The sequence below is a fragment of the Cryptomeria japonica genome, chromosome 10, assembly GCF_030272615.1.
Source record: "Cryptomeria japonica chromosome 10, Sugi_1.0, whole genome shotgun sequence".
Lineage (NCBI taxonomy): Eukaryota > Viridiplantae > Streptophyta > Pinopsida > Cupressales > Cupressaceae > Cryptomeria > Cryptomeria japonica.
Genome location: NC_081414.1, coordinates 242,424,949 through 242,437,955, shown reverse-complemented (window position 1 = coordinate 242,437,955; position 13,007 = coordinate 242,424,949). Strand labels below are relative to the sequence as shown.

The 13,007-nt window shown below is 33.2% G+C and overlaps 1 protein-coding gene across 1 annotated transcript; it reads right to left on the bottom strand.

Annotated features, from left to right (window-relative positions):
* Positions 1-2,465: 2,465 nt before the first annotated feature.
* LOC131066580 (transcription factor WER) lies at positions 2,466-4,311 on the bottom strand. Its single transcript, XM_058001385.2, has 3 exons — positions 4,020-4,311; positions 3,547-3,676; positions 2,466-3,384 (listed from the first exon to the last, which is right to left on the bottom strand). Exons 1-3 carry the CDS (start codon positions 4,144-4,146, stop codon positions 2,742-2,744), a joined length of 900 nt encoding a protein of 299 aa, XP_057857368.1. The 5' UTR covers positions 4,147-4,311; the 3' UTR covers positions 2,466-2,741.
* Between the last annotated feature and the right edge of the window lie 8,696 nt (positions 4,312-13,007).

The following is a 13,007-nucleotide window of genomic DNA, read 5'->3' as shown; positions in this document are numbered from 1 at the left end:
CAAGTTGTCCATGACATCATGATAAACATGCTACTGATCCCCAAAAATGACAATCTAAGTACTCAACCATCATCCATACTCTCATAAAAAATCAACATACTAATGCACAAATGACCACAAACAATTCCAACTAATAAGTTCTCTTCAACACTAAATTAGTCATGTAGATATAGGTAGTCCATAATGAGTCATCCCTCTATAATTAAGGGGCTTTATAAACCTACAAATCAAATAACTCATAGATCCAATCATTGAAACATGAAAACTCATCATCACACCAGTAACCTACAAACTAAGATATCAAAGAGGATAATCATGTGGATAACATGACTCAAACACTAGATCAAGCACATATCTAATTGGCCAAACATGTCTACATATGAGAACCATAGCCTAGGAATCTATCTAGCAAATACTATAGAATTGTTGAGTGATTGATTGCATGCCAACATCTCCTCACATAGAGGATCAAACACCTTCTCAAAATATTCATGAAGCATATGTATGTAGAGTTGCAACTATCTCATCTAGAATCACCACATAAGAACCATAATCTAGAAAATTTCTCATCTACAAATCTAGGAAACTGCAAGTTTTGATTAACTATGTAAAACTTACAAAACCACTATGTATACAAACACACATTCAAATCCATATGCACTTAACATTTGGAATACCCAAAAGTCTAAAAACACCAAAAAGGTTAAACCAAAGCAATGAAATAATATAGATGAGCATCACCATAGATTTTGAATAGAAAAGCTATAAAACTATTAGATTCAAGCACTATGAAGCTAAGTCATGCAAGTAAAACCATCTATAATGAATAAGAGGCCCAAGAACTCTAGGGCAATTTGTAGGTCAACTCCACAACCACCATTGCGTACTTGCATACAAGGGAAATAGGCTATTCTAGAAGCTTCAAGACCATCGTATGATCAACTCCATAACCTCCATGCATTCGGGGATGAAATAGAACCTTCCAATATTGAGGACTAAAACAAGCACCCAATATAAGAAAATTCACACTGTAGTTTAGACATCCCAAGTTTTTCCATATTGCGAGGGAGCTTAGAAAAAACACCCAATATGAAAACATTACTACCCACAATGATGAAATGTAGCATCACCACCATGCATCAAGGTGATAACACTATCAAATAGGAGTTGTAGATCAAAAATCATATTAAATGAAAAAATATGATCAATTCCATGAAAATCCATCTTCATCATCCTTCAAAATACCTGTTGTCTTTTGAAAAACTATATCAATTGCAAGACTTCCACTCACCAAAGGATTACCCATAAGCCAAATCCATCAAAATAGATTTCCTCAAGCTTTCCAAGCGAAGAAACCTTAACAGGAGAAATACCCAAAACTAGAAACACCATGAATCCTCACGTGCAAGCACAATGCAAATCATTGAACAAATCTTTGATACCAATTGGAGAAAAATGAGAGCATCCCAGTAAAACCTCTAAGATTTGTATGCACCCACAGTATCCAATCATTCTTTAAAACAAATTACACCATGCTATTACAAGCATATACCACTATGCCATAACAAAAAAGTTAGACATAGTTGATTTCCCATGATTAAATCCTTAAAGGGAAGATTGTGCAATTTACAAATCTATGAAACCTTCAACAACATTAAACAATATAGATTCCATACTTGAAAATTATGAAACAAGAAGAATGAGATAGAAGAGACAACATAGATATATATGGGAAAAACTCTTTGAGTAAAAAACCCACACTCCAATACATCAAGTCAATGTGTTATTTAGCAACAAGGCACAATACATTTTCGGGGTCTAAGCCTTTACATGGAGATTTACATCTTGCTCTTATTTGGAGGAAACCTAGTAGCATAACCCTTGTAAAATTAACAACTCTCATTTTCTCAACTCCTCTAGCAAACACTTGTATCTATTAGGCATAGAATGCATTAAACGTCAAGTTTTCGAAGACCATGCCTAAGTATGAAGATGCTACATAGAAGCTGCCAAATACATCACACATGTGAAAGGTGACTTTGCAATAGACAACACATGCAAAAATATGCAATTGTCAATTATTACCAAACTCGCATAAGAAACTGTACTGACCAATTAGGAAGTACACCTTTGAAGGCACCCACATTCCATGTAGAACTCAACCTGAAATAAAAAATTCCTTTATGCATAATTATTAATTATGTTGCAACATCCAAACTTGACTCTCCAAAGTGGGTGTCAACTTCCTAGAAAATAAAAATCCATGTCATACATTCAACTTTCATGTAGGATGCCACCTCACCAAGAGGTCCCACAAAGATGACATTAGGAAGTTAAAAACTTATAATACAACAAATATATGCAATAATTAATTAAATAATTCAACATATTAAGACTCTAAGATTGAGATACCTTGATCCCAACAATACTCTGATAACAAAATAAAATATGACAAACAAGAAGGGGAGAAACAAAACACCCACTGATATCTTATCTTATTAATCAAGAGTAATTAGCAGTACATATTTATACATTCAACAAACTTAATAATCTTCACATAATTAGGCTTTAACAGATATGACAACTATCTAAACCGTTTGACAACAAACTAGAAATCGTAATAGTGAACTAAACTTTACATATTACAAATTGAAAACCTCAACAATATTTGATGACCCATAAACATAACACTCACTAACAGTACTTGCTTATGTCGGAGTGTATATTCCAACATTGTACGTTCAAAAGAACAAAGCAGCTATTTCTGTTTGAGTTTGGCGGTCGTTTAAAATCTCTTCTGCAGTGTATGGGAACCTTGGTTCATTTGAAATCATATCAAATGGGGATGAGCAGTAAAAATGAGGTGGGCAGATTAATCCTGATAATAACGAAGATGAATTTGGAAGAGATTCAACATAATAGATGTTGTTAGCATCATTGTTCATATCTGTGATTTGCTCCATACCCATTGAAACATCTTGTAATAGAGCATCTTCATATCCATTGAAATGTTTGTAATTTGCATTTCCCCAGTTGGAAGAAATATTCCGTTGCAGGGGAAATCTCTCAATTTCTTCATATGAAAAACTGGTCTGATCTTTGAGAATGCATACAGAATAGTCATCGGACTCTGCTGAACCCATGAGTTCATTTGTAGCTGTCATATTATCCATGACAGTCCTTTCTCTTTCTGGTTCACAGCACACTTTCTCATTCTGATCAGACAAGTGCTGTTGATCTGTAGCAGCACCCACATGATATTTATAGCCTTGTTTGGCGCATTTGGGATCTTTTCTCACCACTTTCTTGCTCAAATGTGTATTCCAGTAGTTCTTGATTTCACTATCTGTTCGCCCAGGCATTCTGCCAGCAATCAACGACCACCTGCGAATAGTTACCGGTTTTTAAACACTAGTTAGGTTTAGAAATCATCAAAATAATCTTTCAGCTGGACTGCAAAATTTAAACCAATAGAACCATGTAATCTTTCATTAAAGAAGAACCAGAGAGGACAATAAGAACCAAGAAATGAATAAAAATCTGTACCGATTTCCCAACAATTTGTGAAGTCTTATAATGAGTTCTTCTTCATCAGCTGAAATATGACCTCGTTTGACACTAGGGCGAAGGTAGTTCATCCACCTGAGCCTGCAACTCTTTCCAGTTCGTTGCAAACCTGCACAAAGAACTAACTCGACAGATATTATAGGAAAAAAGCTAGCTATCTGAACCACAAATTAGTTATCTAAACTATAACTACCTGTATTTAAATCGAATGAGCAACTCATCTTAGCAATTTGGTGTCTAATTTACAACCAGTCTTAAACTATATATACTAAGCAACATATTAAATGTAGAAAATGTCAATCAATCTTAAATGTTTACGTGTGATTTAAGCCATTGCCTAATTCACCCACTTAAGACATTCGTCAATAGCCTTCAGTTTTATTACCACCAGACTGAAAACAAAAAATACCAGCTGTTTAAACTCTATCTTAAAAAGCATGCGTTACTCTTACCTGATTTATCAGCAATAGAATTCCAGTGTCCTTCTCCATGGAGTTGTACATGGTTTTTCAAAAGAAGATCTTCAGCGGGTGTCCAGGGGCCTCTATTTACACCAATACATGACTTTGTTCGCCTCATAATCCCAACTTACAAGTTTAAACAAACAAAAATCTATGAAATTATGAAAGCTTAGCCAACAACAAGACACTAATGATCCAGCAAACTAAACTAAATGGCGCACTGGTGACAAAATCATTTCAAGCTTAGCTCGCAACTCCTTAGCAAAGATATGCAAACATAATGCTGTTTTTCACATTATGTGTTTCTTGAATTTATAACTTGAGAGCCATGTGTTAGATATAATTAGGCCCAAACTTTGATGTGATTTCTACATTTTCAAGACCGTTTTTTAATACCCAAACTTCTCGTTTTCCTCGGTAAAGCCATCATTTTCACTGTGGTTGGATATGCATTCAAGTAGTGTAAGAGATTTTTCAAGACAGGAATTATGACCAAAGTAGATTTCTCTTTGTTTGTGGCATCATTCAATCCATCGATATTCATGCGGGCCAAATGCTAGTACACGGCAAAGGAATAGTTGTTTGTGGGCATACCCAACATGAAATTACAAGCACGATGAGCTATTGAAGGCAAACCAAATGATGTTTTATGATGACGATACCATCCTTCTATGAGCAACGAATCTTGCCCAGATCACTTTGTGATGAAAAAAATTTGAAACATTGGAAAATATATTTTTATATTTTTTTCTAGTTTTTCTATATGCTAGTAATTGTACGACAGGATCTCACTCAGGTATTGTCATCAGAATCCATAATTCGAATCACTTTGACTCTTCACTCATTATAAACTTATATTTATGTAATCAAGTATTTACACATTGAGAAATATTTTCAAATGTCACTAATAGTTTTTGAAACGCAGTTTTCTGTCCTGATTCAGAACTATAGACATCCATGATTGTTGAAGGTCTGCTCAACTACCAGTCTCATAAAACTTTAATTATTTATCTGCCCAATTTTCCTCCTCTATCGTTTCATCGTCGTTCAATCATGTTTATGGACTTTGTTTTCGGGGAAAACTATTTATTTAAATTATCCTTCAGTTTTTTAAGTATATCTTCTTTAGTTTCTGAAGATCATAATTTGATGCTACAGGTACCATTCAATTAAAATTATAACTCCTTCACTTAAACAACCATAAAAACAATTGTCTTTCTTCGTGATAATTTCTCTTCGTACATTAGGAAAAGATAGGATTCTATTATATAGTGTCGTTATTGCAGACCATAACTATGGTCTTCTGATATCATTTTTTAAAGCTGACTGGTAGGGAAGGTTATTATTGGGGTACTAGGCTGTGACATGTTAATAATGGGAGGTCCCAGAGGTTTACTGTTGAACCCTGTCACTCACATAACATACATTTTGGGATATAATAAAATCTCAATATCTTCTGATCATTACAGTTTTTTTAAACCAAATTAAAGCATATTCAAAATTTATAGACGTTGTAGATAAATTTATGAGCAAAGTAAAAAATCTAAATTAGATCATAAAAGTAAGTGTTATCAATCAAACATGTTATCTTAATTATTAAACTTTTTATTTACTTTATTATTTGTGTTCTAATTGAAAATGAAAAAACAATTGATTGATTTTTTTCTACTGTTCAATAGAGATTAAAATTATTTTCATTATATTATTATAAAATGATAATGGTTGAATAAAAAGATAAAATAAAATTGTATTTCAAATAAAAATATATAATTTTTTTTTGAAAAAGATGCTTGTCATGTAATTTGTAATAGTTCAATTATATTTTTAAAACTTAATTATATCTTGGATATTTTAATAATATAGTTAGGAGCAAGTAAACTCCAACAAATCATTGTTGTAATAATTTTTTTATCTATTTTGATTAGTAGTTATTAGTTATTATAATAAGATTTAGCTAATTCATATGTATTATGATTTCAATTATGTTTGAAATTTCTTTGCATTTTTTAACCTTGTTTATTTTTTGGTTTGATTTATTTTAGAATTATTTGTAAATTAAATATAATATTGAGGTCTTCTTATTGTAATGTTAGTTTATGTCTAAATATTATGCTTTTGGTTAATTATAACCTATCACAAAATGGGATCAAATCTGGATGCATATATATGTTCATGTCTATCAACTTCTATTCTTTTTGTTATCGAAAACAATGAACAAGGTTTTTTTTTTTCCTTTTCTAGAATTGATACCCCTTAGTAAATGATGATCCATTTGTTTAATATATCTACACATAAAATATATCCATTATAAATGGTTATCAAATCCTAAAAGATACACATTTTTAGAAAATCAATATACAAATTCAAATAAAACATTATCTATTTTGTCAAATGATTTTTTAGTCCCATATTTTATCCACTCAATGTGGACCTAACTTGTTGCAGTTACATAGCTTGACACTTTGGATAATTGTGAGATTTTGCCAAGATCAAGAGCTCAATGATATTTTTTGGTATTGTTATTTCCCTTGTTTCTCATCACTGTACTTCTTACATTGATCTCATATAGAAAAAAACATTATATTCTTACCTCGGCTAAGGCTAAGGTTTTGATCGAAAGAATAAATTAGTTTTTCTTTAGCTATCGTTGTGGTGGTTCCAAGTCAAGAAGTGATTGAAAATGAATATTTTTTTATTGAGCAAGGGTTTGATTTGTAGGATTAGCTACTTATGGCCATCACTTCTAGATTTGCATCAATGCATTTGTAGTACTGGATTCCTTTGGTTGAGGGTAAGATGGAGATCTAACCTCGTGCTAGAGGTTTTATATTATTTTCTTTGATTCTTTTGATGATAGACATTTTTTTTAAAGCTTTTGGTGATTGGATGTTGGATTTTAATCCTGTCAATGCATCCCTAGTTACCCTCCTTTAGTCATATGAAGGTGTCTATTGATGTTACCCCTTTTTAGGTGAGATCGTTATACCTCCCCTTCTAGTTATAGTGTAACATTCTTATGAGGTCATTGGTAATACCTTGGATCATTTTCTGAAAGTGGACTCTACTACTACCAAATTTTCTCACACTTCCTTTTCTCATATCTTGGTGGATATTTATATATCAACTACCTGATAATATTGTTTAATAGGTGGATGATCATCCTTGGAATTAGCTCATTGACTATAACAAAATCCCATTTCATTGTAGATTTTTCTTTTCTATGAGGCATTTGGCCTATGGCTATCCTTGTGGTTCTCACAAAGTTTCTTCCTCCTCTTGGTGGACTATTCTCTTTCCCTATACCTTACTATGTATTCAAATAATTCAATGGATGATCCTATGGATTTAGTGTTGCTTTACTCTCTCCCTTCATTGGTTTTGTTTAGGCCTTGAGTGTATCCTTTTGATGTTAACATGGTTGATTCTCAACAAGATATTTAACATCCTTTAAATTGTGGTGTTTATCATTCATTTGAACCACATTTTGATTTTATTAAATTTCACAACACAAGCCTACCAGATCAAATAGTAAACAAAGAACACCTTTGACAAACAAGAGTAGAAAGAAAGATATCCTATATTCCTCAAAAGAAAAAAATATAGTTGACTAAAATAGTGCATAATGACTTGCTTTATAGAAATCAAGAGAAGTCCTAATCTAATATTATGAAAACTAAAAAAATCATAAAGGAGCTGAATAAAGATCAACTAAAGCTTAACTAAGTGAAGTTAAGATAAAAAGCATGTCTCTAAATATAGAGCTAGTTATTGCCCAGGAGTGCAAAAAATAAGGTCTAACTTCAATAGCTTCATACAAAAAATTTGAGTAGAATGAGCAATCAAAACCTACACCATTGGATCAATGATTGAACTATATTTATGATAATATCTTGTTTGCACAATTTCGACACCGTATGACCAAGTTACACGTAGGTCAAAAAGAAAGAGAGGGGACGTGTAGGGGCCCAAGTAGCATATGTATTACTGACATTAGCATGACATCATGCTAATGTCAATAAAATATTCTTTAGAATATTCTCTCCTACTCAAAAAATTTCTCCTCTACCAAAAAACATTTAGTGGTCAAAAAAATTTCTGCAAGTCGTTGGAAAAATTATGTGGTTGAAATATGCGTTGAAATATTTGATATTTCAATCACTGCTACAATCAACAATAGAAGGGACACAACTAAAATGGCTTCAAAATGACACTATAAAACTGGTGTTATTGACTGTTTGGAAAAATCACAGTCATAGCTTGCACGCTCAATGGCTTGTAATGCATGACTAACTTCGTGTTATTAATTTTCAATGGTATGAAAGTGCCATTTTGGAACCAGGTTAGCTGCAGGCCAATAGAATGGTTACAACTACCACCTAAAAAAGGGAGTCGCCATTAGAATAACTCCTGCTTTTTGCACTGCTTGCTGTATGGTTGACAAGACCCCTACCATTGTTGGAATCAATACAAGCTTGTAGGTGTAATAAATTAGACATCCTACGTAAAAATTTGCCCCTATCAAAAAAATTATGCTTGTTAAAAAATACTGCAAATTTTTTAAAATAAAACTTTCGTTACCAAATTATTTTTTGAGGCCCTACTATGTTTCTTGAACCTGGGCACTAAAGTACAAACTATACAATCTATATAAGTGTAAATTTTTTTCAAATGCATTGTTTTTCATAAGATAACATGCAATATTAGGATTTTTGGTCACTGCAGACACAATAGGAAGGTTTGTTTTGCTCAAATATGACCAAAAATTGTACTAATATTTTAAGCTTGCCCTGAAACTCATTTCCACGGAAGAAATCAACTAAAACTCAATAACCTAAATTTTGACAAAATGATAGACGATTTGTTGGTTTTAGGATGTTGTACACACAATAGTGATGCCTATTTGTTCCAAAAGTGATCCAGAGGCTTTTGAGAATGATCCAGAATAAGCTAGAAGTGAGGAAATTGAAAAATATGAAAAATCTAATTTTTCGGTATTTTCTACATTTTAGTAAATCACATTTTCAGAGGTCTTCAGAGCGGAATTTGAGGTCAAAAGTATCGTTGTTCACTTAACTTGATAAGATGAAGGCCATGGTGTTAAGGCAATGAAATTAGTTCTCTTCGAGACCTTTCCAACAGTGTAAGCCTTTTTGAATTTCAAGTTGTGAGCTGAAAGTTATGGCCCCACCAAGTTGGGGTACCTAAATTCCTAGTGTTTTGAAAATTTGTAATTTGTTTGTTATTTTATTTTTGCTTAGACTCTTCATTTTCGTATCTATTGGATTCCAGAGACTACTGAAATTCCATGTGATGTTAAAAACTTAGTTCTAGATACTATTAGGTGACTTTTGATGCATACAACTCTAGCTTTTCAAGTTCTTACTATTTTCCATTTTATTGCAGGTTTCTACTTACCTTTTATTTTTACGAATTCAGCATTGAATTTAGATCGAAAAGCTAGGAAAAAAAATCCACTTCTAGATTCACACAAGAAGACAAATATGGTGACCCTATAATGCCTTTGATAAAAGAAACTCTCAAAGCTTGAGAGGGGTTCACTAAATCCACACTCTGATATCATGTTGAGTTTTACAACACAAGCCTACAAGATCAAACAACAAACAAAGAACACCTTCCACAAACAAGAGTAGGAAGAAATATATGTTATATTCCTCAAAAGAAAAAGATACATAATGACTAAAATAATGCATAATGACTTGCTTTATAGAAAACAAGAGAAGCCCTAATCTAATATTAGGAAAACCAAAAAAATAATAAAGGAGCTAAATAAATATCAACTAAAGCTTAACTAAGTGAACTTAAGCTTTTAAAATAATGCCTTTAAATATAGAATTTTCTAACTAATTTGATAGATAATTTTTTTGATGCTCATAAAGTCATTTTTCTTCCTTGTCATACTACAAATCCACATTCTTTAGTTTGAGTTGTATCCTTTGTTGGGGTTGTTGAGGGTATTTCTTCTCTCTCTTCTTCTAGGTCTTTGAGTTTGGAAATATCTCTTGTTGGAAAGTAGTGCAAACGTGAATGAAAGGTGTGAAGGTGCAAAATATTATTTCAAATATTGATCAGTCCTAGATTTGCTTACCTTTATAGTAACCTCATTGTTGTTCTTTGTAATAGAATTTGGGCCACATAAAAAAACTAACTTATCTTAATCATAAACAAATGAAAATATATATTTTCTCTTGGTGTAAGATGTCCATGGATATTGCATCATGTACTTGATTTTTTTATTATTTTCTTTTGTGTCTTTATAATACAAATAGAAATTGGAATATTATTGGGATAAGGTAATATCTACCATGTAAAATTATATATTTATTATCTTCAATTATTTATTTAGAAAAAAATATTTTACCATTGTACATGGAATGAATGAACATGGATGTCCATGTGTTATGTAGACAACAATATTCTTTATTGCATCGAGAGGTGTAATGGTAGATGTAGCAAGGAGTGGAGTGTAATGATGTGAGCATGTTCAAAAAATTATTCAAACTTCAAATACAACAAGAATATTTTTTTAAAAATAACGAATATGGATGGCCCATAGAAAATGTTAATGAATTTATAAAATTATTGCACTAGTTAGTGCCACTATAGTGGCAACAAAGGGTGGAGTGTAATGAATTGAGCTTGTTAACAAAAGATAAAACATAACCACTATTTTTAATTAAAAAATAAAAAATAAATTTTAACTTAAAAATAATTCCCATTTAGAAAACAAGTTAAACAATATAAATAAGATTTTAAATAATTCTTAAAATAAAATAACTATTTATCAAAATAAGCAACTCAAGGTTTATATATATTTCTATTTATAATTATATGTCTTGAATATATCTGTACTATTTCTAAATAGATTAAACTGGGAGAGGTCCAAACCTTTACATAACAACAAAACCAACAAGCGATAAAAACCAAGAGCTCGTGAAGAGTGAGGGCCCAAGACCATAATGCCTATTGCCAAAAAGGAGCAAAATACAATAAGCATCCAATACAAACAACATCACCCAGAAAACTAATAAGCAAAACAATAGGCCAAAAAACAAAACAAAACTCACCCCCACTAAAGGCATGACCTAATGGCCTACCCAGTGGGAGACAACACTAGCTTCCCAAACTGGTTGAGTTCTTTGTCTTTTTTGAAAAGGAGAGATTCCTATTATAATATTTCCTAGTGGAGATGGTTAGGGACTCCAGGGTTGCCTTTACCTTAGACACAAACACATCTAGCCTAGTGGTAGTGAAGGACTCCAAATGACGCCACTTTTTTGCTCATCTCCTCTCGATTTCATCTTGTATGGCTTGGAGAGCAATGAAGTTCTTTGTGATCATCTCCATGTTTTGAGTAAACATATTTTCCATTTTCCTTTTCATGGAGTCCTGATTATCATGCAAGACCTCAACCACTTTCACCAAATCCTTTGTGTCATTACCTTGGTTTATTTTCTCACTGATCTCCTTCACTGTCTTCTCCAAACCTTTCCACTTTTCCACCATATCAATGAATTTACTCATTGTTATCCAAAAGCCCTAGTCCTTATCATTAGTGCCCCAACTCGAGGCTTTGGTGTCCGCTTCAGTAAGGGCTTCAAGTGTGATGATTTTCTTCTTAGCCATCTTGAATTGTCCCTATCATGTTTCGCCATGAGGCCCAGAGGACATAACGTCCAAGAACAAGAAAATGCGAGATTTTTTTTTTTAATCAATCAATATAACATGTACAATTGATAAAATACAATTAAACAAATAGATAATGAATCAATAACAAATGTCCTCAAGGCCCCATAATGACGCTACACAAGGTTACACATCATATCAAATAATTACAAGGAACCTACTATAAATTACATTACAAAATAATACATGGATACAAGAATTCTCAATACAAAGCTCAAGAATTTGCATAAGAATTACATATACAAAATGATGGATCCTCACTATACAAATCTCCAAAAGTCCCAAGTAGGGAAGCATACATAAATCTGGTACATCAATGATAGTGTTCGAATCTTCTCCAATCCATCATGAACATGAAGTTGAAGGAGCCAAACCCAATGGGTGTGAAAAGAATTCCACCCAACCATGTGGCACAAAAAAGGTCCACCCCTCGTGCTAGGAGGTACCAATCAGACCCTCTAGGTGGAAGCAAGATAAACAAGGGTACCAATGTGACTCACTGGAGAAATCAACATATCAATACCATCAAGGAATCGATTAACCTAGACATGTAAGAGGCTCACAAGAGAACACCAAAAAAAAAAACATAAAAACCAAGCTCTAGAGGCCACAACATCCACCAAAAAGGACAACAAGCATGAGAAAACCAACCACTTCAGGAAACTCAACAATGCATAGAAGGATAAAGATGCGGGTTACCACTAGGCTGCAAGGGAAAAGTGTCATCACTAGGATGTCATGGGTTACCCTGGTAGGTCTTCACTAGGTCCCGACCCCCATCAAGGGTTACCCCGGTGACCTCTCCCGACCCCCGACACCCATACATACACTAGTGGACCAAACCAACCTCTCTAGGAGACAAGGTCAGTGGAAGCCATTCCAGGCCCTTCTCCACTTACCCCAAACCTATATGAGCGTTTGTGGGCAAGGAGGCATCCAAGAATTATCTTAATTAATGTGTACTAACTACCCACCCAAGTACATTGATTAGGTTATCACTTGATTACATAACTTCCATTGGGTTACCCTGGCGACCACTTTGGGTCCCGACCCCCAATGGAAGCCACTCCCCCTACTTGTACCTAGGATTCAAAATAACTCAAGGCCATGATATCTAACCACAAGTAGATAGGAATCCACCATAGCACGACTCAATTCTTATACTAGAAAAGATCCTCAAAAGGGAGTAATAACATCGTTAGGCTAGGAATGGTCATCTAGCATGCAAAACCCATTGAATCAAATATCAGGGCAAACAATACATTAATATTTAAC

Excerpts from the sequence above, each read along its gene's own strand:
- LOC131066580 (XM_058001385.2), bottom strand. The coding sequence starts at position 4,146 with ATGAGGCGAACAAAGTCATGTATTGGTGTAAATAGAGGCCCCTGGACA. Across the intron at positions 3,677-4,019 it reads TTCTATTGCTGATAAATCAG|GTTTGCAACGAACTGGAAAG; the intron begins GTAAGAGTAACG and ends TTCTTTGTGCAG. Across the intron at positions 3,385-3,546 it reads CACAAATTGTTGGGAAATCG|GTGGTCGTTGATTGCTGGCA; the intron begins GTACAGATTTTT and ends AACTATTCGCAG.